Raw genomic sequence first — 26,136 nt, 5'->3', positions numbered from 1 at the left:
TTGGTTACTATGCACAGCTGCACCAGATTCTGTATGCACTAGTTTTAGTAAATCTACCCCATAGATGTGACCATCATCACCCAAGACTGAGGTATTTTAAAGGAAGCCTGTGCTAAGAGAGATATACAGCATAATCTGCCACTGCCATATTCCTTATAAAAAATACTACTTGTCTGGTTAATCCGATTTAAAACCACTAGCCCTAAAAAAAGCATGCAGATCAGTAACAATCTGAAGTCAGAGAGAGACAGAAAAATTTGCATTTTCAGATCGCATTTCTCCCTGTCCAGGTTTTCCTTAGGAATTTTCTGATTTATGTATATATGCATACTTATTCACACCTTGTTTTACTGCGTGTGAGTTCAGTAAAATCAATCATATCATCTAATGAACTCTGTACACCACATCACTACTCCAGTACACTACGTGCTGTTCACGTGGCAGGCCGGCTTGTTCCCTGCTCAGCCATTCATAAAAGCAGAGTCAGCAATACAGTGAAAAAGTTTTGGTCCTGCGACTTCCTTCCCCTGTCTTTCCACCTTCTGTATCCACTGATAAGGAGCACAAGAGGGTATGGTAGGGTGGGTGCTTGTCATAGAGAATCCCTAGAAATAGGCGTCTTCGTCTTTCTAATAACACTTTTGGCCCATCGCACAAAAACCGTCTTGATGAAGAGGTTTAATTCTCAAAGAGGGTTATTTACGAAAGGCAAATCCACTTTGCACTACAAGTGCAAACTACAAGTGCAAAGTGCACTTGAAATTGCACTGAAAGTGCACTTGGAAGTGCAGTTGCTGTAAATCTGAGGGGGACATGCAAGGGAAAAAAAACTGCATTTTAGCTTGCACATGATTGGATAATAAAATCAGCAGAGCTTCCCCTCATTTCAGATCTACCCCTCAGATTTACAGGGACTGCACTTCCAAGTGCACTTTTCACTTGTAGTTTGCACTTGTAGTGCAAAGTGGATTTGCCTTTCGTAAATAACTCCCATAGTGTTAAAACCGAAGCCCATTATGACCAATCAGATTTCAATGTGCCATCATCAAACCACTACAAGTTGGAATCTGATCAGTGGCTATGGATTACTCTAAATTGAATAGGGCCAAAAGTTGATTTTGTCATGCATACATTTGGAGCCTTTTTTAAAGAATAGATTTGAAAGCTAGTATGATGCAGTAGACAACAAGGACATTTTCCATCAGCATATCTTAAACATGTGGCAAGAACACGTTATGCAGATATGCAGCAGCTTACACTGGAGACCAGTGATGGCAATTAGGAATTAAGGCAAAGGACTAAACACACGACTTTCCCACCGGGAAACTGCTAACAAGAAGAGCTGTCTGCTGCCTTTATCATTAATATGTGGAAGAACACAAGACTTCCACCTTTGTAAGCTAGAGGAAGGGCCCATAAAAATGGGTTTTGTTTTTCTGCGTTTGATGTGCATTTGAAGTGCCTATTAATCGCATGTCTGCATATTTCCATTAACCTTTTAATTTTGTAGTGCGGATGACCATGCTGTGACTATATTTGACCTGCTTTGTGATTCTTTGGACACAGCAGGTCCTTGGCTTTGCAGGCAAAGCAGGTCAAACACAGCCCCTTCTGAATTTGAATGCACAAGGCAGAATTCTAAAACAAATCCCACCAACAGGAGCTCTGAGTAAGCTCTGAAAACCAGTGTCTTTACACCTGAAAGTTTCACAGAGATGTTTGTCATGGTATGTCCACATGGATTTTTTAGGAGCTGTAATGAAATGGATCATTGATTCTAAGAACAATGTCCTCATTCTGCCCCGCATGCCCGTGACAATGTCTGACACTGCTAATGATAGCGGAAAGCAGATTAGAAATAACAAGAGAAGCACAAGTCTACATGCGTTGTACACAAACATATGCTAACAAACTGCAGACTATTTTTTTTCCTGTATACTATATACTGTGTATGTCTAATGCCCTGTACACACGGTCGGACATTGATCGGACATTCCGACAACAAAACCCATGGATTTTTTCCGACGGATGTTGGCTCAAACTTGTCTTGCATACACACGGTCACACAAAGTTGTCAGAAAATCCGATTATTCTGAACGCGGTGACGTAAAACATGTACATCGGGACTATAAACGGGGCAGTAGCCAATAGATTTCATCTCTTAATTTATTCTGAGCATGCGTGGCACTTTGTGCGTCGGATTTGTGTACACACGATCGGAATTTAACCGATCGGATTTTGTTGTCGGAAAATTTTATAGCCTGCTCTCAAACTGTGTCGGAAATTCCGACGGAAAAAGTCCGATGGAGCCCACACACGATTGGAATTTCTGACAACACAATCCTATCGCACTTTTTCTGTCGGAAAATCCGACCGTGTGTACAGGGCATGAGTGTGACACAGTGTGTTAGTCAGGTCTATGCCATTTCTGTGCGACAAACAATGCACCTTGTGTTTAGATCTCCATTGTACAGCAGACTAGGGTCCATCCTGTAGCTGACTGTAGTAATTTGAATCTTGAAGCCCTCTCCTTTTCGAGTACACTACAAAGAAAAGTGCTCTGACCCAGTTGGGATAGGAGATACAGTTTACAGTTTGATATCTGCTGCACCCACAGTCTCACTCATTTAATTCACATAGATGAGTTCATTACTTTATCACTGGATCATTTTCTCCTAAAATGTTCAGTTTATATTTTCACTATAAACATTATTTTATTAGTTTGGTTATAAAAAAAGTGGTAGAACTACTGATACAGATCATATTAACATGGTTGTAAGCCTCAGTCATGAAATATGAACAAAGCATATCCCTCTATAGTGTGTATTTGTCTCAATCAAGAGTACTAATGCCCCGTACACACGGTCGGATTTTCCGATGGAAAATGTTCGATGGGAGCTTGTTGACAGAAATTCCGACCGTGTGTAGGCTCCATTAGACATTTTCCATCGGAAATTCTGGATCTCAAATTTTCTGACGACAAAATCCGTTGTTGTAAATTCCGATCGTGTGTACACAATTCTGACGCACAAAGTTCCACGCATGCTCAGAATCAAGCAGAAGAGCTGCACTGGCTATTGAACTTCATTTTTCTCAGCTCGTCATATGTGTTGTACATCACCGCGTTCTTGACGTTCGGAATTTCCGACAAGATTTGTGTGACCGTGTGTATGCAAGACAAGTTTGAGCCAACATCCGTCTGAAAAAATCCATGGATTTTGTTGTTGGAATGTCCGATCGTGTGTATGGGGTATAAGTGTAATTTCTGTCTGCTGTCTTGTTCATCTGCTATCTGCATGAGTCATGACCAGTTTTCCTGACACCAAGAGAAAAATGGTGACAGGGGAGGGAGCTCCAGCTGGTTGACAGCCTCAGCTCTGTTCCTGTGAGCTGTGTGAAGGGGGTGTGTCTCTTCCCTCCAATCAGCTCTCAGAGCTCTCCTCACTGATGTAACTTCAGCTCTCCGCCCCCTGCTTTTCAGAGCTGAGGGATTCTGTGTAAATTCTGCACTCTGAATGGATGTTGGGGAAAGACGGCAGTAGATAAAACAGGCACAACTTTTGTAGGAGGGTTTGTTTAATCTCTGTGTAATACCAGAGGCCAGTCACTTCACTGGGTATATGTAAAGGTTTACAACCACTTTAAGGATCCCCCTGCACACATGGGTTAAATTAAACTTGTCACAAAGCTTGGCAATTCATACTGGGAACGTGAAGCTAAAAGAGGGGTTACCTTCAGGGCTTTTCAAAATGAATAATAGATTAGGAAATGTAGATAAAATGATATACAAATCTTGGCTAAAAGTCATACTTGGTCATCTCGTTTTGCCTTCTGAGCCACTCGATTAGTCAGTAAAGCCTGGTACACACTAACAGTCAGCAATAAGTCACCATGTGAGGTTAGTCCAGCGATCTCCCCCGCATAGCTGTTATGTTCTGACAGGGGGCCCCCCCCCCCCCCCCACCAGGACACTCTAAGCAGCCATTGGCTGAGAGCGCTGATCAGGAGTCGTTTAGCTGCTGGTTTTCCAGCATGCATGTCCGACAGAAGCCGACCGAACTTCGGTCGGATAGCCGGTTTCTGTCAGATAGACCAGCATACACACGGGTTAAATTTCGGCCGTTAATTTTTTTAACCGGCCGTTGTCTCCCAATATTCGGCCCATGTGTATGGGGGGCTTAAGACTGTTCATCATATTAAAGGATTCAAGGGCAATGTAAAACTTATAAAAGTCACACTTGCTAGCATTTTCTCACTGCTTGTGAGAATAGAACCGGATGAGCACAGTGGCTTAGTGATTGGCACTTCTGCCTTGCAGCAGGGGGGTTCCTGGTTTGAATTCTGATCAGGATACTATATGCATGTTCTCATGCATATGCATGAGTTTGCATGTTCTCCCTGTGTTTATGTGGGTCCACTCTGGTTTCCACCAACGTCCAAAGGCATACTGGTAGAATATTTGGCTCCTATATAAACTGGCCCTAATATATGTGAGCATGAATGCATGTGAGATAGTGATCTTAGATTGTAAGCACCAGGAGGGCAGGGGCTGAAGTGAATGTACAGTAAGTAAATTGTGGGCGCTATATAAATCCCTGTAATGAATTAAACACTACCTGCCTGCCTGGAGTTTGTATTTTCTCCCTGTGCCTGCGTGGGTTTCCTCCGGGTACTTCAGTTTCTGCCTACACTCTAAAGACATGCTGGTAGGTTAACTACTTCAACACCAGGCACTTACACCCCCTTTCTGCCCAAGCCAATTTTCAGCTTTCAGCGCTGTCGCTGTTTAAATTACAATTGCGCGGTCATGCTACACTGTACCCAAACAGAATTTTCATCATTTTGTTCCCACAAATAGAGATTTCTTATGGTGGTATTTGATCACCTCTGCGTTTTTTATTTGTTGCTAAACAAATAAAAAAATACCAAAAATTTTGAAAAAAAAAAAAGAGTTTTTCTTTTGTTTCTGTTATAAAATTTTGTAAATAAGTAAGTTTTCTCCTTCACTGATGGGCACTGATAAGGCGGCACCGATGAGGCAGCACCGATGAGGTGGCACTGATGGGCACTGGTAGGTGGCACTGATATGCAGCATTGATGGGCATTGATAGGCGGCACTGATGGGCACTCATGGGTGGCACTGGTGGGCACTTATGGGCACTAATAGGCAACATTGATGGGCACTGAAAGGCTGCACTGATGGGTACTTATGGGTAGCACTGATGGGAGGCACTGCTGGGCACTGATAGATGGCATTGTTAGGCATCACTGATGGCACTGGCAGGCATTGGGGATGGGCACTGATAGGCAGCTGCCTGGGCACTGATTAGCATTTCCCTAGTGGTCTAGGGTGGCATACCTGGTGGTCCAGTGTGGTGGCCATCCCTGGTGATCTAGCGGCATTATGGTGGTCCTGGGCGGGCATCTGAGTGGGGGCTGCGCTGATAAACAATCAGCACAGACCCCCCCCCCCCCCCGTCAGGAGAGCAGACGATCGCCTCTCCTCTAGCGAGTGAGGAAAAGCCAATCAACGGCTCTTCCTGTTTACATCGTGATTAGCCGTTTTGGACACAGCTGATCACATGGTAAAGAGTCTCCATCAGAGGCTCTTTACCGAGATCAGTGTAGCAGTGTGTCAGACTGACATACCGCACCACCGATCGCCACAATGCGTGCCCCCACAGGCACGCGAGAGTGGTCGTTCTGGAGGGCCGTCATATGACGTCCGTAAATAAATAAATACAGAGCTTTCATTGTCCATGTGAAAGGCAGGATTCCATGGAAATGGGGGCAATGTTAATAGGACCTAAATGTAACCACTTCTTAAAGTGAATTTGTGCTTTGCCCATGTAGGGCAACATAACAGCTTTACTTTCATGGCAGCTTTACCTACAGCCTGTGCTCTTCCTCTTTAATTTGGAGAATACACAGGGCTGAAAACTCTTTGGATACCTCATTGTAAAAGCACTGGGTGCCTAAACAGCTAATCACCGCATTGTCACGAAAGGTAGGGGAGTGAGTCACATGCTCCCCATAAAGTGAGATACTTTATGTATTTTATGTAAGTATAAGCTTTTGTGGAGCCACAAATAAAGTGAACATGTTGCTTTGCCCTGCATGGGCAAAGAAAAGGTTGGTGTCATGCATTTATTTCAACGTACGTTTACATTAAATTGCACTAATATTTGACAAATTTAATTTGTTAGAGATGGAGGAAATTAGGACATGTTAGAAGTTTGAGTAGAATCTTCATAAACCTATTATTTCTTTTACAACACTGGACAACCATAGAGTAAGGGTCCATCCTCAAGATAAACCCAGTAAATTCATTACTGACAAAGCTGGTGGTGGTAGGAAACATGGCCCCATCTACTTATATTGAAAAACGTATGGTACAGTGCCTAAACAAAGGTATGTATATAAAATGTCTATTCACGTTCCTAACTTTCCCATTACAAAGTTAGATAATCAGGCAGCAACTTTTAAAAGCCTTTTAAATAAAGTCACTTGACCTATAAGAGTGTTCAGTGGCAGCTGAGATGAAAATAGGATATGACAACTCACCCACAATAATGCCACATGCGCTCACTAGCCCAATCTCCTTCTTTAGGGCCACTCCTCCTCCTCCTCCTCCGGAGCTTGATCCAGAGCCAGTATCCTGTCCTTGCTCCTCCGGGAGCTTCTCAGAACTGGTTCGCAATCGGGCACCTTCCGCCATCCTTTTTAGCCAAAGTGACTACCGAATACCAAAAGGCAAGAGATCTTTAACCACCAGACCTGAGTGTGAGAAAGAATAAAAATGATCACCATTTTAAAAAAAATAATTAGACAGCCTTTTTTCTTTTTTTTTTTTTTTTTTTTTACTGTTTTTTACCCCCAAGGAACCCTTGAAATAATTTTCAGGTCTAGGAGGACCTTTGCTAAAATGAATTCATCAAGGGGCAGTGGGAAAAATGCCCCTTACATTGGTTGTCTGTGAGAATAGTGCCCCCTTACCTTGATGGTCAGCAGGACAAGTGCCCCCCTTACATTGGTGGTCAATGGTAAGAATGCCACTTTTACAGATAGCTATAAAAGATCATTGGGGGTCATACTGCTGACTGCAAGTGGTTGTTGGCCCTACAACTTTGCAGGCACCAATAAATTGGGGGTCAATCAACCAGAACTCTAGGAACCCCTAGCAATCTCTGGAGGAGCCATGGAGCCCTGATTGAGAACAGTTTGTCAAAACAGCACTTGTTTTGAGCTTTTGACTAGTTATCAATACCAACATCAGGTCCCATGTGAGGAATAAAAAGGATGCAATACTTGATAAAAATTAAGTGGAATAAGTGAAAGCAGACAAAACAAACACACCAAATAAAAAGTGTGTGCAATGTGTATTTTGTTTCCCAATGTATAAAAAAAAAACACCTTTATAGGGAAATTAAAGTATATTTTTAGTAAGGCTGCTATCACACTGATTCGTTTTTCTTCTGCTTCTGCATTATAAAAGCGGAGGAAAAATGCAGGATAATGAAATCCTGTAGAACTCCGCACACTGATCAGTTGTGGGTCTGCTGCATTTTGTAAAATCCCAATCGGTCCACCCCTGTGAAAGGGGCCTTAGGGTACTTTCACACTGCTCTGCATCAAAACTGCATTAAAAAAATGCACCTCCCCATTGAAATGAATGAAAACGCATCAAAAATGCATCTAAAACACATCACGCGTTGCTTTTAATTTAACGCAATACACCAAAACGTGGAAAAAAAGCAGCAAAATTGCAGATTCATTTTTCTTGCAGTTTTGATGCAGAGCAGTGTGAAAGTACCCTAAGGTCCCTTTCACAGGGGTGGACCGACTTAAAGTTGCCCCCAGGACAGGCGACTTTGTCTGTGGCCAATCGCAGAATAATCAGCTCTGTGGAAGGGGGTTGCCTGGGTAAATGTGGGAAGTACCTGTGTAAATTATTTTCTTTTTCCTGTAAAGTTGCTTTAATATAGATGGAGATCTGACCTGGAGGCAACTTCCATTGAAATCTATGGGTACAAGTTGCCTAGAAGTCGCCTGGAAGTAGTACAGGAACCTTTTCTGAAGTCGGAGCAACTTCAGTAGTTTACATTAAGACGGCTCTCATTCACTTCAATGGAATTTCTTATGTCCAGCGACTTGGGGCAACTTGAGGTCTGATAAGTTGGATCCCAAGTCGTTGTGTGAACCGGCACTTAGTCCACCTTTTAACATTTGTGTTAACCTGAAAGTAACTTTTGATGTGATGTTAACATTGTATATACTTTTGCTTCACAGTTTCAGATGTGTATGGCGTGTAATATGTGTGGATTTTCCCTGTTGTTCATGTAGAGATACCATTTCAGACTGGACAGAGAAATAATGTTTTAAAACATGAACAAACTCTGATAAGGTTATCTAGAGTAAACAATTATATTCACATTTGCACATGTATCTAAAAAAGGATTTGAAGAGACTACAGATCCTTTTAAAGTATTTCTTTGCTAGTAACTTGTATCTATTTCATCTTCCAGCAGCTGGGACTTCCATTATGTTATTGTTTGCTTTATGTGCTCCATTGATAGGCTTCAGGCACTGTGCACTAACAATACACAATGCTATCAGCCAGTTAACACAAGTGATAATACTTTTGTTTTGTAAGAGTGACAAGCTGTTGGAGAAAAGTTAGACATTTTATTCGCCAGAAACATTATGTGCCAGCCTGGGTCAACCTTTAAAATGCCTTTCTCTGGATCAACTGTGGGTGAAGGATTGTGTATATGGGATTGTATTTTTTATTTTATTTTTGTTGTATATGGGATTGTATTTTTTATTTTATTTTTGTTGTATATGGGATTGTATTTTTTATTTTATTTTTGGTTGAACTAGATAGACTTGTGTCTTTTTTCAACCTGACTAACTATGTAACTATGTAAAGGAACCTTTGAAAAAGTTTTCAAATCTCTGGGAACCCCTGCTTAAATTATTAGCCCTACAACTCATAGTGCAATTTACAGTCAGTTAGGGCCCTTTCACACTGGGGCGGGGGCGGCGTCGGCGGTAAGGCGCCGCTATTGTAGGCGGTTTTACCCCCCCTGCTAGCGGCCGAGAAAGGGTTAAAACCACCGCAAAGCGCTTCTGCAGAGGCGCTTTGCCGGCGGTATAGCCGCGCCGTCCCATTGATTTCAATGGGCAGGAGCGGTGAAGGAGCGGTATACACTCCGCTCCTTCACCGCTCCGAAGATGCTGCTAGCAGGACTTTTTTTCCCGTCCTGCTAGCGCATCGCTCCAGTGTGAAAGCCCTCGGGGCTTTCACACTGGAATTAAAGCAGCGGCACTTTCAGGTCAGTTTGCAGACGCTATTATTAGCGCAATAGCGCCTGCAAACCGCCTCAGTGTGAAAGGACCCTTATAGCTACATTTGTAAATCTTTGAATAAAGAATGTACCTGTATTTGACACCCGAAGCAGATCCTTTCAATTTCCAGTAAAAAGGACAAGAAAAAAAAAAGGCTGTGAACATTGTGAGGTCCTCTCAGTAGAGAAGGTCCTTCTTTTATTTTGGTGGTCAGTAAAAAAGTACTCCCTATTATTATTATTATTATTATACGGGATTTATATAGTGCCAACAGTTTTCACAGCACTTTACAAAATGAGGGCAGACAGTACACTTACAATACAATTCAATACAGAAGGAATCAGAGGGCCCTGCTCGTTAGAGCTTACAATCTAGGAGTGAGGGAACCTATATTGATGGTTGGTGGAGAAGGGCCTTTTTTTTTTTTTATGGGCAGTGGGACAAGGGACCACATTGTTGGACATTTGTAGAAAAAATATGTCCTTCACATTGGTGATTACCTCCATGGTTAGTCAAGGAACACCTTAAGCCCCGTACACACGATCAGAATATCGCACAAAAAATATTGCTTTCGAATCGACCCCGGACCATTTGGCTGGCCAAAGACCAGAGCACTTTTTGCGATCCGGCACTGCATCGCTTTAACTGACAACTGCGCGGTCGTGTGACGTGGCTCCCAAACACAACTGATGTCCTTTTTTTCCACACAAATAGAGCTTTATTTTGGAGGTATTTGATCACCTCTGCGGTCTTTATTTTTTGCGCTATAAACAAAAAAGAGCGTCCATTTTGAAAAAAAAGCATTATTTTTTACTTTTTGCTATAATAAATATCCCCCAAAAATATATAAAAAAAAAAACATTTTTTTTCCTCAGTTTAGGCCGATATGTATTCTTCTACATATTTTTGGAAAAAAAATTTCAATAAACATATATTCATTGGTTTGCGCAAAAGTTATAGCATCTAAAAAATAGGGGATAGATTTATGCCTTTTGTATTATTATTATTTTTTTTACTAGTAATGGCGGCGATCTGCAATTTTTATCGGGACTGCTACATTATGGCGGACACGTTGGACAATTTTGACACATTTTTGGGACCATTGGCATTTTTACAGCGATCAATGCTATAAAATTGCATTGATTACTGTAAAAATGTCACTGGCAGTGAAGGGATCAACCACGAAGGGGCAGTGAAGGGGTTAAGTGTGTCCTAGTTTGTGTTCTAACTGAAGGGGGGAGGGGACTGGGCAGGGGAGATGACAGATCGTTGTTCAAACTCTGTATGAACAGACGATCTGCCTGTTCTCCCCTCAGGGAACCGGAAACTGTGTGCCCCGTGCGATCGCGGGAGCCCGGCGGTGATCGCGACTGCCTCCTCCGTGGACGAGCAGGGGGCGCGGCACACGTGCCCCCCCTAGTGACCGTCTATGTTACCGACCTTACATGACGGCGATTCGCGCAGCCGAGCCATGTTGCTGCAGTACAACTGAGGCGGCTGGTCGGCATGCGGTTAACCTGTACAGTTTTCGCCCGAAAATACAATACAAAAACATTACATCACTTCCGAATTTTCATTCTGTCATAAGAGAATTTTCATACCTTAGTAACCTATTTGTTTTCGATATGAGACAAGCATCCAAAAAAAAAAAAGGATAATCATTAGTCCGATAATTCTATCGTGTGTATTAGGCTTTAGCAGCTCCTGGTTGAGAAAGGCTGACATGGACATAAAATATCTGGGACTATGCCAGACAATAATTGAATGCTGGACCACAAAAAGATAAGTGCTCCAGATAGGGGATGCCGCAGCCTGTTATACACTAAACTGTGTATATGTGAGTGAGAGAAACAGTATCAATTCCTGAAAGGGCACCTTTAGAGACCATTTACTAAAACTGTCTACTAAAAGAGGATCTATATATAAATATATATATATATATAAATATAAATAAATAAGAAGGCCAGTATGGTGGCCTGAATTTATGGGAGGAGTCTGGGGCGTATTTAAGCAGACCACTCACCTGTGGTCTTTGTTGGTTCCAGTACACTATACCCTCTCTCCCTTTTCCCTTATTCATGGCACTCCTCAGCACATTTCTCTCCACAATTATTATTTTTATTATTATTTCAGATACTTATATAGCGCCATCAATTTACACAGCGCTTTACATATATAGATTACATTTACATCAGTCCCTACCCTCAAGGAGCTTATTTTACAATCTAAGGTCCCTAACTCACATTCATACATACTAGGGACAATTTAGAGAGGATCCAATTAACCTACCAGCATGTCTTTGGAGTGTGGGAGGAAACCGGAGTACCCGGAGGAAACCCACGCAGGCACAGGGAGAACATGCAAACTCCAGGCAGGTAGTGTTCTGGTTGGGATTCAAACCAGCCAAACTTTCTAGGCGAAAGTGCTACCCACTACACCACTGTGCCGCACAATCATCCATTACTTATCCTTTCTTGGCATATCGACTAGCAGACCAGGGCACACCTCAGGTCTAAGTTATGTTGTAAGTCTTGTTGTGTGTTTATGTGGTTCATATTTGTCTCAGTTGAAGGGCTTCAACTATATATATCCAAAAAAGGCATTGACGTGTTTTAATTACCAATCCTAGTGGATATCATTCACACAATAGACTCTTTATTATTATGTTTTTATTTTTAGCCTTACCCTTACCCCTATGCCTGCCAGCTCTAGATGCAAAAAGCAGGTATTTGGGACACAGCCTTAGTCAATATATATATTGACTAATATATATTTTATATATATATATATATATATATATATATATATATATATACACATACATATATATATAATATACAGACAGGCATACCCTACTTTTAAGTACACAATGGGGTTTATTTACTAAAGCTGGAAAATGCAAAATCAGGCTCACTTCTGTATAGAAACCAATGAGCTTCCAGGTTTTATTACCAAAGCTTAACCGAACAAGCTGAGATTAGAAGCTGATTGCTTTCTATACAGAAGTGAGCCTGATTTTGCACTTTCCAGCTTTAGTAAATAAACCCCATTGTGTACTTAAAAGTGGGGTATGCCTGTACACACACACACATATATATATACTTTTTAGCATATGCAGCCAAAAACCTAAATTTTTTTTAATTAAAAAATATTTATATTTCAGTATCTGGTCTAAGTATTTATATCTAGATTGTAAGCTCTAACGAGCAGGGCCCTCTGATCCCTTCTGTATTGATTTGTATTGTAACTGTACTGTCTGCCCTCCTGTTGTAAAGCTGTATAATAATTATAATAATAATATACCCTCTTTCTTTTGGCTCCTTTTATACCCTTTTCCCTTTGTGTGTGCCAACTCTAAACATAAAAAGCAGGTATTTGGGACAAAGCCTGAATTTAAAATGTATTAACAGTGTTTTTCTTTTAAACATATGCAGCCCAAGTCCAGCAGATCAGCAATCTTAGACCCCCATACACACTATTAGATTTTCTGCAGATTTTTGTCTTCAGATTTACCAAAACCATATAATATGAGGTCAAACCTTAAGAGTTTCAATTTGGATGCAATCAGGCAGGCCCTTGTACTACATGTTTTTAGTAAATCTGAAGACAAAAACCTGCTGGAAATCTAATAGTGTGTATGGGGCATTAAACACAAACCAGATTGCTGGAAACCCTCAATATAGCCCCCATTTCAGCATGTGATCTAAGACAGACATTAAACTGGGTAGCTGTGATCTAGCACTTATGTCTCTAAATAAGTGAGTCATGTTGGGATATATGGGTTGTTCATGCATTCAGCTGTAACATAAATGGCAGATTAGCTGAATCTGCTACAATAACAACAAGGAGTTTCCTTGTGTGACTTGTGAAGATGGGAGCTGTATCCATGGTACCCATAATGGACTGTCCCTTGTTTATTTCCCCAAAGTTGTAGAAGAAAAGATCGCTAATTGTCCTAGCATTGGGGATTGTATGAGTGTGGCTTGTCATCCTATGACAGCTCTATTACATGTTGTGACAGATTAGATGTGGATGAAATATGAATAACGCCATCATCAGTGTTGGCTCAGTACACAGCAATCCAAGTATTAAGACATATCCAGCTTTCCGATCACACCAAGAAAACCCACAAAAACAACCCCCAGCATAGCAGATCGCTCACCAGATTCTGGTCTCCGCCGGTTCCTTCAGTGTGTCCTGCGCATTGTCTTCCCGATCGGATCTTGAGAGCCGCTCTTTGATGTCAGGGATGTGTCATCGTAGGCGATCAAATATTCGGGACCGTGTGTGTGTGTGTTTATGTGCGGGGCCACTGGGATCGGTTACCATGTATGTGTGCCGTCATAGGCGAGGAGGACTGTGCCTCCTGTGCACACCTGCACCGTGTGTCCTCCTCTCCTCTCCCAGCTCTTTGCTAAGCTCGCTGCCTGGTAGCCCTTTTATACTCGGGAAGGCTCCTCCCCCTTCTCAGTCTACACCATCACCCACAGGTGCTGCCCACCAGATGTTCCTCTTCAGGGGTGCCATGTATTACCCACACTCACAGTGTTATGTAGAAGTGGATTGGCTGAGAAGGACCACTTAACATCCATTTTTCATAGTGACAGGTGTATGAGAAAACACAATCAGTTGATTGTCCAGTAGAGTATTTGTACTTTCCACAGAGTTTGAAAAAAAAATATAAATAAATAAATAAATAAATATATATATATATATATATATATATATATATATATATATATATATATATATACATATACAGTGGCAGAACTTTCAGGGTCGCAGGAGTCGCACTTGCAACTGCGGCCTGGCTTTCTGCCGCTGTGGGGGGGCCCGGCATCTCCCCCTGTACCTCTGGCTGTCAGTTTGGGATGCAGTGGTGGGAGGGGGGCGATCGGCAGCTCTATGGTGCCCGCGGGATCTCCCCTGGGGCTTGTAGTTCTCCTCCCTAGTGTATACAGTGGAGAGAGGAGGGGCCTCTGGCCCGAGAATGTATCACTCTTCAGTGTACAAGTGCGTCGTTCTGCTTGTACATCGTTACTGATACATGCTCAGGTCAGAGGCCCTTCCCCTCTCCACTGTATGCACTCGGGAGGAGAACTACAAGCCCCAGGGGAGATCCCGCGGTCCACGAGCACCATAGAGCTGCCGATCGCACCCTCCCACCTCCCCCCAGAGATGTGCTGGGGGTTGGGGGTGCACAGACAGCGGAGACCAGACAGGTACAGGAAAACCTCTGGAAGGGGGGCAGCTGTCTGGGGACCCTGATATAAGGGGGGCTTTCTGGGGACCCTGATGTAAGGGCTCTCTGAGGACCCTAATGTAGGGTGGTTCTTTGGGGACCCTGATGTAAGGGGGGGCCTCTGGGGACCCTGAGGTAAAGGGGGCTCTCTGGGGACCCTGATGTAAAAGGGTCTCTCTGGGGCCACTGATGTAAGGGGGGGAGCCTCTGGGGACCTTGATGTAAGGGGGGGCTCTCTGGGGACCCTGATGTAAGGAGGGCTCTCTGGGAACCCTGATATAAGTGGGGGCTCTTTGGGGACCCTGATGTAAAGGGAAGGCTCTCTCTGGACCCTGATGTAAAGAGGGGCTCTGGGAACCCTGGTGTAAGAGGGAGCTCTCTGGGGACCCTTATGTAATGAGGGGGCTCTGGGGACCCTGGTGTAACGGGGAGGCTCTTTGGGGACCCTGATGCAAGTAGGGAGGCTCTCTGGGGACCCTGTTGTAAGGGGGCTCTCTGGGGACCCTGATGTAAGGGGAAGCTCTCTGGGGACCCTGATGCAATGAGGGGGGCTCTGGGGACCCTGATGTAAGTGGGGGATCTCTGGGGACCCTGATGTAAGGGCAGGTCCACACTCAGATATGTAACGATTTTTTTTATATGTATAAATACATACACACACACACACATGTATATTATATACAAGTGTATGCCCGCTCAAGCGTATGACCTTCTTTACTTCACTGCTATGGGCTCTAGCCCGAGATCTTTTGTAGACCTAGCAATGCCCCTGGTGGGGGCCCTTCATGGTTTCTTGCACTGAAGATTCTAGTTACGCCTCTGTATATATATATTCTCACTGACCACTTTATTAGGTACACCTTGCTAGTACCAGCTTGGACCCCCTTTTGCCTTCAGAACTGCCTTAATTCTTCGTGGCATACAGTGGGGAAAATAATTATTTGATACCCTGCAAAATTTGTAAGTTTGCCTATTTACAAAGAATTTAAGGTTCTTTGGCTGTTACCATAGGTGTATTTTAAATGATAGAGACAGAATATCAACCAAAAATCCCCCCAAAAAAACTACGATACAAATGTTATAAATGGAGTTGCAATTCAGTGAGTAAAATAAGTATTTTGTCCTCAAGCAAAATGAAGGGTCCATAATTGTTATCATCGGTGTATTTTAAATGATAGAGACAAAGGGGTTGATTACTAAAGGCAAAAAGACTGTGCACTTTGCAAAGTGCAGTTGCACTCTGCAAGTGCACTTGCTCCAAAGCTTAGTAAATGAGCAGAAGCTCTGCTGACGTACATCATCCAATCATGTTCAAGCAAAAATTCAGTTTTTTTTTATTTTCCTTGCATGTGATTGGGTACTCTTTCAAAGTGAATCCTTACCTCATTTACTAAGCTCTGGAGCAACTGCACTTGCAGAGGGCAACTGCACTTTGCAAGGTGCATAGTCTATTTTCCTTTAGTAAATCAACCCCAAAGTATCAACCAAAAATCCAGAAAAAAAACATGATACAAATGTTATAAATGGGGTTCCAATTCGGTGAGTAAAATAAGTATTTGATTCGCAAGCAAAACATGACTTAGTGCTTGGTGGAGAAACCCTTGTTGGCAAGCACAGAGGTAAGACGTTTTTCTTGTAGTTAGTGACCAAGTTTGCACACATCTCAGGAGGGATTTTGATCCACTCTTCTTTACAGATCTTCTCTAAATCCTTAAGGTTTCTTGGTTGTCACTTTGCAACTCGAAGTTTCAGCTCCCTCTATAATTTTTCTATAGGATTAAGGTCTGGAGATGGCCCAGGCCACTCCAGGACCTTAATGAGCTTTTTCTTGAGTCACTTCTTTCTTGCTTTGGCAGTATGTTTTGGGTCATTGTCATGCTGGAAGACCCAATCCACAACCCATCTTCAGTGTTCTGGCTGAGGGAAGAAGGTTCCCATCCAAGATTTTACAATGCATGGCCCCGTCAATTGGCCCCTCAATGTGGCAAAGTTGGCCTGTACCCTTAGTTGGCCTGTACCCTTAGCAGAGACAGCCCCAAAGCATAATGTTTCCACCTCTGTGCTTGACTGTAGGGATGGTGTTCTTAGGGTCATAGTCAGCATTTTTCTTCCTCCAAACACGGCGAGTCGAGTTAATGCCAAAGAGCTCAAACTGACCACAGCACTTTCTCCCAATCCTTCTCTAAATCATTTAGATGTTCACTGGTAGCTTTAGTACATGTGCCTTCTTGAGGAGGGGGACCTTGGCGGCTTATTGTGTTACCAATGTTTTTTTTGGTGACTGTAATTCCAACTGCCTTTCTGTCATTCACAAGCTCCTCTCGTGTACATCTGGGCTGTTCCCTCATTTTTCTCATGATCATCCTTACCCCATGAGGCGAAATCTTGCATAGAGGTCAAGACCGAGGGCAGTTGATGGTTATTTTGTATTTCTTCCATTGGGGAAAAATCTCTCCAATAGTTTTCTCCTTCTCGACAAACTTCTTGCAGGTCTACAGTCTTGTCCCTGATGTCGTTTGACAGCTTTTTGGTCTTTCCCATGATGGTGGGTTTGAATGGAGGAAAGAGATTCTGTGGACAGGTGTCTTTTATACACATAATGAGTTATTGTTAGGAGTACCTTCTTAAATTGACAGGACTATTCTGTGTACCACATGACCACATACTGTATCCAGTCTGTGGGAGCCAGAATTATTGTTGATTGGTAGGGGATCAAATACTTATTTTACTCACTGAACTACAACTCAATTTATAAAATTTGTATCATGTGGTTTTTTTTTTGGACTTTTGGTTGATATTCTGTCTCTATCATTTAACCTCCCTGGTGGTATGATTATTTCAGATTTTTGATGCTCAAAGCGGTACAATTGTTTTGCATAGAAATTTGGCGTTTTATATTGTAGGCCTGTAATTCTTAGGAAAGACACACTTAAATCTGTCCAAACAAGAGTCTAGTAGACATCCCGGGTATGATAAAGTTTGAAACACGAAATCATAAATTATAATATAATAAATAACTATAAATAATTATAACAAATAATATAATAATAAGAAAAATTATTCAATAATGTAATCAAATCAAAAACACTGAAATTTGCTCAGTTGCAGAATTGTCGCTGTCGTTACTTTTAGTGTTTGATGACGAATTTCCCCACAAATCACTATCGCTCAATTCTGCAAGTGTTTCTAATTTACTATCGCTGTTTTCTATCTGGTCTAAAACCACTTTTGATGTAAAGGGACGGTTTTGGTTGCTATGAACAAATTTAAGTTTCCAGGCAGAAAGAATAGTATATATAATATAAAACTGCATGCAGGACACTGGACAGACCACTAGGGACAAAAGGGAGGTGAAATAATGTGATACAGTAATGTAATGTACTGTATGTACAGTGTGTGTTTCACTTTTTGAATTTGGTGCCGTGCTCCATCCCTGTGTGTTGCGACACTCGCAGGGAACGGAGACACGGCCACCGCACACAGCAGGGAGACATCGCAGGATCCAGGGGACAAGGTAAGTAACTGTACCTGGATCCTGCGATGCGATCCCGAGTGTGGCTCGGGGTTACCGCTTTTGGTACTGAAAATCCACCCCAAGCCACAGTCAGGAATACCGTCTGGGCCCTTCATTTCTTTGTAAGTGGGCAAACTTACAAAATCTGCATGGGATTAAATAATTATTTTCCCCACTGTTCATATATTATATATAGGCTTATAAATTGACCTGAGGAGGTAATGCAAAAGCTGACCCCCCTCCCCCACCCACCACCCGCTGCTTTCACCACGTACCAAGATACTCCAAGTGGCTAATCAGTTATTTTAGATCTTTATATATTGAGAGGGTAATGTAAAAGATTTTGGAGAGACTGTCTACATTTTGTCATACCTCTCCAATTGTTTTTTTTTTTTCAAATATAAATTTTATTTATTTTTAGAAATGCCCAACATGGGCTTAGACAATACAATACAATAGAATACAATACATACACACAATGGGGGTAACTAGGATGGGAAAGGGAGGGACACAGTTGACTTATCATATGAAGGGAAGCAGAGGCAAGTTCATCCACATTTCAAAATTATTAGTGTACATCAGAGAATCTCCATCAGGAGAAGGTAAACAAAGAAAAGCCTCCGTCATCCTACCCCTCCATTAACCTCCAATCACCTCTCACCCCACCCAGGCGAAACCTCAATGCCTAAGGGGGAGGGGCAACAGAAGGACCATAGACAATACATAGGGGGACGGAGGGATAGGGAGGGGAGGAAAGGTGAAAGGAAGGGTATGGGGTAGTTGTAGGGAAGGAGGGGATGGAAGGAGCTCTGGTTGATTTAGGATGGCCTCGGATTCTGCGTTTAACTGGAGACTTGGACTTATCAGGTAGTTCTAAGGGTGATGCCCTCTGAAGACAGAATGAATTGATGCCACAGTGCCCATGTCTTTTTATACTTTTCCTGTTGGTGTCTCGCCGTGAGCACCAGGTCTTCCATTCTACTAATATCCTCCACCCTCCTAATCCAGCCCGCCACCGTTGGTGGAATTTGACTCTTCAATTGAAGTGGGATACAGGATTTAGTGGCATTAACCAAGTGGCGTACAATGGACTTTTTATATCTTTTAGTTGATATTGTATTCACATGTAAAAGGAAGAAGGCCGGGTCATTTGGGATGTCATATTTCGTGAACCTCTGAATGGTTGCCCTGACAGTGGACCAGAAATATGTTAACTTCGAGCAGGACCAAAATATGTGCAACAACGTACCCCTCTCCACCCGACATCTCCAGCAAAGTGCCGAGGTGTTCGGGTAGTAGGTATGCAGGGCTTGGGGGGTTAGATACCACCTAGTCAGGAGCTTATAATTAGTTTCCTGTATTTTTGTACAGATAGAGGATTTTAGTGCAAAAGTTACAATACGTTGAGTCTGGCCCGAAGTGAACGCACAGTTCAGATTCCTCTCCCACTTACTTAAGAAGGTTAGATGCGTATCATCCGTCGGGGTAATTAGAAGGTTATACATTACGGACAGCGTTCTCGCGAGTACACCCTCATTAGAGCAGTAGTCTTCAAATACGGTCAAAGGTTTGGCAAACCCTTGCGGGTTAGGTATAGACGCGAGAAAATGTCTCAACTGTACGGCTGTCCAGAATGATAGCTTAAAGGGACCCGTTTGGTTGTTTAGTGTCTCTAAGGAAGGCCAGGAATCATTTATTAGGAAGTGTGCTTGTGTGTGTTTTAAGCCAGTCAAGGCGTTCTTAACCTGGGGGTCTAAACCTGGAGGAAATTGCGGATTTCCTATAATGGGATAGCGCGGAGAATTAGACGTGGATAATGACTGCAAGAGACAAGTTTGTGACCCCACACGAAGCATCGTCGCTATCAGTGGGTGTCTTTTGTCATTTACCTGAAGGTGTTCCTAGCACCAAACAGCTCCCCGTAGGGGTACCTGCATTTGGGCTTGTTCGAGATGTGTCCATAATTTAAGGTCTTGATGAAGGCACCAATCTATAATTCTACCGAGGTGTACAGCTTGGTAGTACTTTTTCACATCTAGGATAGCCAGACCTCCAGAGACCTTGGGTATAGAGAGTAGGGTGCGAGATAGTCTCGGCTTCTTGTTTGCCCATATGAATTTGTTAAATTGGCTGTGTACCTTTCTGAAAAATGATGTGGGGATCGTGATTGGGAGTGCCTGTAGTAGATAGAGAAATTTGGGTAAGATGCACATCTTGATAAGATTGCATCTACCGAACCAGGAATGAAGGCCTTTACCCCAAGATGTCAGTAGATTTCGAGTTTTGGTTAGTAAGGGAGGGAAATTCAAATTAAAGGTATGGTTGAGATTCGCTGGGACCGAGGTACCTAAATATGTCAGAGCATTAGATGTCCATTTAAAATTGAAACTGGAGCGAAGTGTTTGCATTGTAGGTTGCGGTATCTCCACACCCATGGCCTCCGACTTGTTGTAATTAATTTTAAGATTGAATATATTACCGTATTCCTCAAATTCCCGAAGAAGTTTTGGGAGGGAAATTGCTGGGTTTGAAAGGGAAAACATCATGTCGTCTGCATATGTGGAGTCCTTGTACTGGGCACCCCCAACCGTTAGGCCCTGAATGTCTGGGTTATTTCTGATTTTGCACAAAAATGGTTCCAATGAGAGGGCAAAAAGAAGGGGGGACAACGGGCAACCCTGTCTTGTCCCATTTGTAATTTGGAAGGGGTCTGATAGAATTCCGTTCACTTTAACTTGTGCTGTGGGGGTATTGTATATTTGGGTTATCCATCCCATCATCTTTTCTCCCAATCCTATATGTCTGAGGACTGCAAACATATATTCCCAATTGACCCTATCAAATGCTTTTTCTGCGTCAGTGTTTATAAAGACTGAGGGCGTATGGGTCTGGTTGGCTACATATATCAGATTTAGTACTTTAATTGTACTGTCTCTAGCTTCCCTAGTGGGAATAAAGCCCACCTGATCTAAGTGAACTAGAAACTGTATATGGCGAGGTCGCTAGGATCTTAGTAAACAGCTTGAGGTCTGTGTTTAACAGGGAGATGGGTCTATAACTGTTGCAAACTAGGGGATCTTTGCCATCTTTTGGGATGACCGTAATATGTGCCCGCGTGGTGTCATTCGAAAAGGCTGCCTTGCGTCCTATTTAATTAAAGGTTACCATGTGAGGGCTGAGAGACGGGAATAGCGCTTTGTAATATGGAAGGGTGACACCATCTGGTCCAGGGGCTTTACCAGGTTTGGCCGAATTAAGTGCTCAGTTCTTCTGGCGTTATCGGAGTCTCTAATTCCGCTATACTTTCTGGTGTTAATGTAGGGATCTGGCTGGAGGACAAATATGCCTCGATCCGGGGCCGTGCACGTGGTAGGGTCGGTAAATTGTAGAGAGTTTCGTAATAGTCTTTAAAGGAGTTAGCTATTTGACGTGGTAGACTGACTTTCGTATCTGTTATCATTTTAATATGGGGAATATAAGTTTGCATCCTAAGGTCTTTGACTGCTCTGACAAGAATCCGTCCGCATTTGTCTCCTGATTCATAAGCAATGAGGCAACATCTTTGTAACGCTGCTTTTGTTTTATATCCAAGGAGGTCATTTATTTGACTGCGGATGGAGTTGAGTTCAGCCTCCACCAGGGGGTCGGGTGAGATTTTGTGTTGTGACGCAGTGGTGTGGAGTTTGTTGAGAAGTAACTCCAACTGTTTTCCATTCTCTCTTTTTATCCGTGCGCCGTGTTTTATGAATATACCCCTGATAACCGCCTTGTGAGCCTCCCACACCGATCCCGGAGCGCAGTCCGCTGTCGTGTTTGTGCGAAAATAACATTTCAGTTCTCTGTTCACGTCCTCTAGGACTTTCGGTCTTTGCAAGAGGCTTTCGTTTAGGCGCCAGAAGGGAGCCCTATTTGTGGGATTATTGGATAGTGCATAGGTCAATGTTATAGGAGCATGATCTGACCATGTCCTCTGGACTATAGTGGATTTCTTAACAGCATGTAGTTGGCCATGGGGAATAAGGAAATAGTCTATCCTTGTATGTACTTTATGGGGGGGGAGTAGAACGTATAGTCCCTTTCACCCAGATGTTGAAGGCGCCACACGTCGATCAGCTGATTTTCATGTAGGGTATTGGTGATACGTTTACGGGCCCTAATCGATATGGAGGACGATCCCGAGGAGGTGTCTACATTTGGGGCTAGAGGTGTGTTAAAGTCTCCCCCTAATATCAGTTGGCCTTCTCGAAAATTAGCTAGTTTAGAGAGAGTGTGTTGCATGAAAATATCTTGACAGTCATTCGGGGCATATATGGTCGACAGCGTCAGAAGCACATCTCCAATAAGACCCTTAATGAATGTATACCTGCCCGCCTTATCCACTAGAGAAGTGCGAGGGGTCCATTGTATTTTACTTGACAGGAGGATGGAGGTTCCTCTAGATTTAGTCTTGTTGGTAGAATGGCAGGTCAGAGAGAAGAATCTATTCTTGAGGACTGGTAGCCGGTTCTCTTTAAAATGAGTTTCCTGAATAAAGGCTATATCAGCCTGAGCGCGTCTTAAGTCATTCATCAAAATACGCAGTTTCTCCAGCGTATTAAGGCCGTTCGCATTTATTGAAAATATTTTCAGATCGTCCATCCTCAACCAGAGCAAGGGACGGGATAGGAGAGGAGAAAAGGGATGGGGGAGGGGAACTTAGCTGCGGGTGTGTTGTAAGAGGTCTCTACGATGTGACCTTATGAACGATTTCTTATATCTGAGAGAATGCAGCTAGTGTGGTATATTAGTATAGAAGGAGCAGGGGAAACAAACAGAAGGATTCAGTACAGGGGAAAGTTGGGGGGGTAACTACTACGGCAAGCAATATACTTGCGTTTGCACGTCTCCACCTATCCCAGCTAAGAGACGTGCTGGCCTATGTGGGGCAGTAACTGGAGAAGGCCAAGGAGAGGCGCTCCCGACCCATCCCGCCCAGCCCAAGCCTTGGGAGCTGCATAAGTACGGCCCCCCTCATCCTGTTCACATGATCCTCTCCATCCGCCCCCACCCCCATAAGAGGGACCCGGAGGGGAGGCAGAAGGGAGAAAGGGGAACCTCAATCCCACACCCAGGGTCTCTATTTGTGTTATCTGTGTACATAAAAATACCCTTACTCTGGATATCATAAACTAGTTAGGGGCAGTTGAGAAAGTACAGTGGGCTATATATAAGCTTCGTGGGCAGGCATATATGTAGTAAAACCCCGAGGAGTTCCAGCGAGCCAAAACAAAAATCAAAACAATACAATAAGAAATAAACAACTTAGCGTTTCCATCTAAGGATTACCAAGGGTTAATTAAATGGACTTCAGCTCTCCGCCTTGTGGCGGTAGTCGGGTTACTCCGTAGAGAGTTATGTGCTCAGCACATTTCAATATAGGTTGCCGTTCAGCCTAGTGCCGTTGGACAAATGAAAGAGCCGGTTTGCCATGGTAGAGCATAGGATACCATATGCAAAGGAGTGATTGATAGACTAATCATCCTATGTGTACATTTAAACTTATGCAACATATTTCCTGAGGCATTATAACATATACCTGTGTAATCAACTGTATGAAAAAAGGAAACAAAGAAAACATAAAACAAAATTGAACGGTAGAACCGCTAAACCATGTGCAGGGTATCCCGGAAGGTAAAGAAAGGGGGGGGGGACGCCCTATAGTCATCCCTATCCCTCTCCAATTCTTTTGAGTAGTCTGGAGCAGGGGTAGGCAACCTCTGAGAGGTGGAGACCTACCTGAACATCATGAAAAAGATCAAAGTTCCCTGGGGTTCAGCGCCTTTTTTTTAAAGAAATTAACTAGCAAGGCCTAACTAAATAGTAAGGGAAGCTTAGAAAAAATATAATAAAAAATGGCACTGTAAAAATATAAAGATAGCATACCATGCAAGTGGACAGTGTCAGTCAATAGAGCAGTGGACAGTGTCAGTAGGGTAGTGGATGGTGTGTGGACAGTGTTAGTAGGGCAGTGGATGGTGTCAGTTAAAGTGTCATTAAACCCAGATGATGAAAAACTTTTATTACATGATATATAACAGAGTGTGCATAAACAGAAAGCCACTAGAGCATTTGTTTTGAGTGAAATATACCTGATTGATTCTGCCTTCAGCTGCCCCCCGTCTTCTCTGTGTCCCCAATGCAGGCTGAGATTGTGTAGACCAGCTGGTGTCCTCTACTGAGCATGCTCCAATTTCAGTTCCCTTCTAAGCTTTTCATTTGCTCAATTTTGTTAACTGTGCAGCCCACAAGACTGTACAGTAGACTGAGTCACACATGTGGGCATCTATACATGTAAATGACACACCCCTCCCTCATCCTCCATGTCCTCCTATTGCTAAACACTATGGGGGCAGTATAAAGTATGCTGATTGATTACATGCACTAAGAAACTCACAAAAATACTTAATTTTAATATAAACCAGTATTTAATATATCTAATGTCATTTCTAATACCTGTAAAGTAAAAAAAAAGAGCTTTGGATGCAGATGTCGACTGAACAAAATGAAAGCTAGTGTCAGTCATCTCTGACTCCGCCTACACCATATTAATGCAAAAAAAACAAAAACATTGGATGCTCAATGAAGATTTATTGGGAGCTATAAAACAGTTATTTGATATTTATAAAATAATTTAAATTGTTCTACTTTTTTTTTTGGCATGTGACTGGCACAGGACCAATCATGGCTGGCCAGACACAGAATCACAATGTAGAGAGCATTTATCAGCAGAGTAATAGAAGCCCCTCCTAAGGATCTCTCCCTGCAGATGCCACAGAGCAGGGAAAGATCATGTGACCACACAACAGCGCTGCAGGAATAAGGGCCTAGAGGATTAAAAAAAAAAAAATTGCAGTGGTATGATTTATGATTTTATTGAATCGGTTATGACAATAAACATTTCTCTGTTTAGTATCACTTTAAGTAGGATGTTTCAGTAGGGCAGAGGTTGGGGTCAGTAGAGCAGTGGATGGTGTCAGTATCGCAGTGGACTTTGTTTTATTTTATTTTTGTATTATTTTTTACTATTTTATTTTTTTACCATGTTATTATTTTACTGTTTTTTTAGCAGCCCTGTTGGGGGGCTTTGGTGAAATATGAGGGGTCTAAACAGACTCCTGGTCTCTCCCTTTTGAAACCGAGAAAGAAGACCGAGGACACAGCTCTAATGCCGCGTACACACGACCGGACTTTCCGGCAGAAAAGATCAGACGGAATCATTCCATCGGATATTCCGATCGTGTGTGGGCTTCATCTGACTTTTTCTTTCTAAAATTCTGACGGACCTAGTAATAGAACCTGTTCCAAATCTTTCCGACGGAATCAGTTCCTATCAGGAAAACCGCTCGTCTGTATGCTATTCCGACGGACCAAAAACGACACAAGGGCAGCTATTGGCTACTGGCTATTGAACTTCCTTTTTCTAGTCCCGTCGTACGTCATTACGTTCTAAAGTATCGGACTTTGGTGTGATTGTGTGTAGGCAAGTCCGTTTCGGCGGAACTCCGTCGGAACTCCGTCGAAAAAAACGTCAGAGTTTATTCTTCCAGAAAGTCCGGTCGTGTGTACGCGGCATTAGTCGCTATCTCCGCAGCCTCAGCTGCTCAGAATGAATGAATAGGAATTGCTCTGTACAGTCTACACAGTTTACTATGGATCAGTTATGAATGAACACAGTGAGTGATCGGTACTGCTCACTTCAGAAAAGGAAGGAGCCAGTAAATTACGTATTTACCAGCCCCTTCCCCACTCTCCATCCTGAAGTATCCCCCTCAATAACTGGCGGGAGAGAAGAGGAGGGGAAATCGGCAGTGCTTCAAGGAGGGGGGGCGAAGGGCAGGGGAGCACACAGGGGGTTCGGCCAGCAGAAATAATAGTAACATGGACAGGAGGGGTGGCATATACAGGAACTGATCCCCTTTATTTTCCTTCTGTAACTGCTGAATGCCGGCAGGAGAGAAGGAGAAGCAGGCTTTCAGTGGAAAATGAAGGGGAT

The 26,136-nt window shown here is 43.0% G+C and overlaps 1 protein-coding gene across 1 annotated transcript in view; it reads right to left on the bottom strand.

Moving 5' to 3' along the window:
• Positions 1–13,803, bottom strand: part of SLC7A8 (solute carrier family 7 member 8) — a 76,463-nt gene extending 62,660 nt beyond the window's left edge. Inside the window, exons 1-2 of the mRNA XM_073632702.1 lie at positions 13,511–13,803; positions 6,565–6,777 (exon numbers count right to left, since the gene is read on the bottom strand). Coding sequence (XP_073488803.1) covers positions 6,565–6,718 — 154 coding nt within the window. The 5' untranslated portion in view covers positions 6,719–6,777; positions 13,511–13,803. The remainder of the gene's footprint in view (positions 1–6,564; positions 6,778–13,510) is intronic.
• Between the last annotated feature and the right edge of the window lie 12,333 nt (positions 13,804–26,136).

The sequence above is a fragment of the Aquarana catesbeiana genome, linkage group LG01 (assembly GCF_042186555.1).
Source record: "Aquarana catesbeiana isolate 2022-GZ linkage group LG01, ASM4218655v1, whole genome shotgun sequence".
NCBI classification, from domain to species: domain Eukaryota; kingdom Metazoa; phylum Chordata; class Amphibia; order Anura; family Ranidae; genus Aquarana; species Aquarana catesbeiana.
Note: the sequence above shows the minus strand (reverse complement) of the source record. Positions and strands in the feature narration are given on the sequence as shown.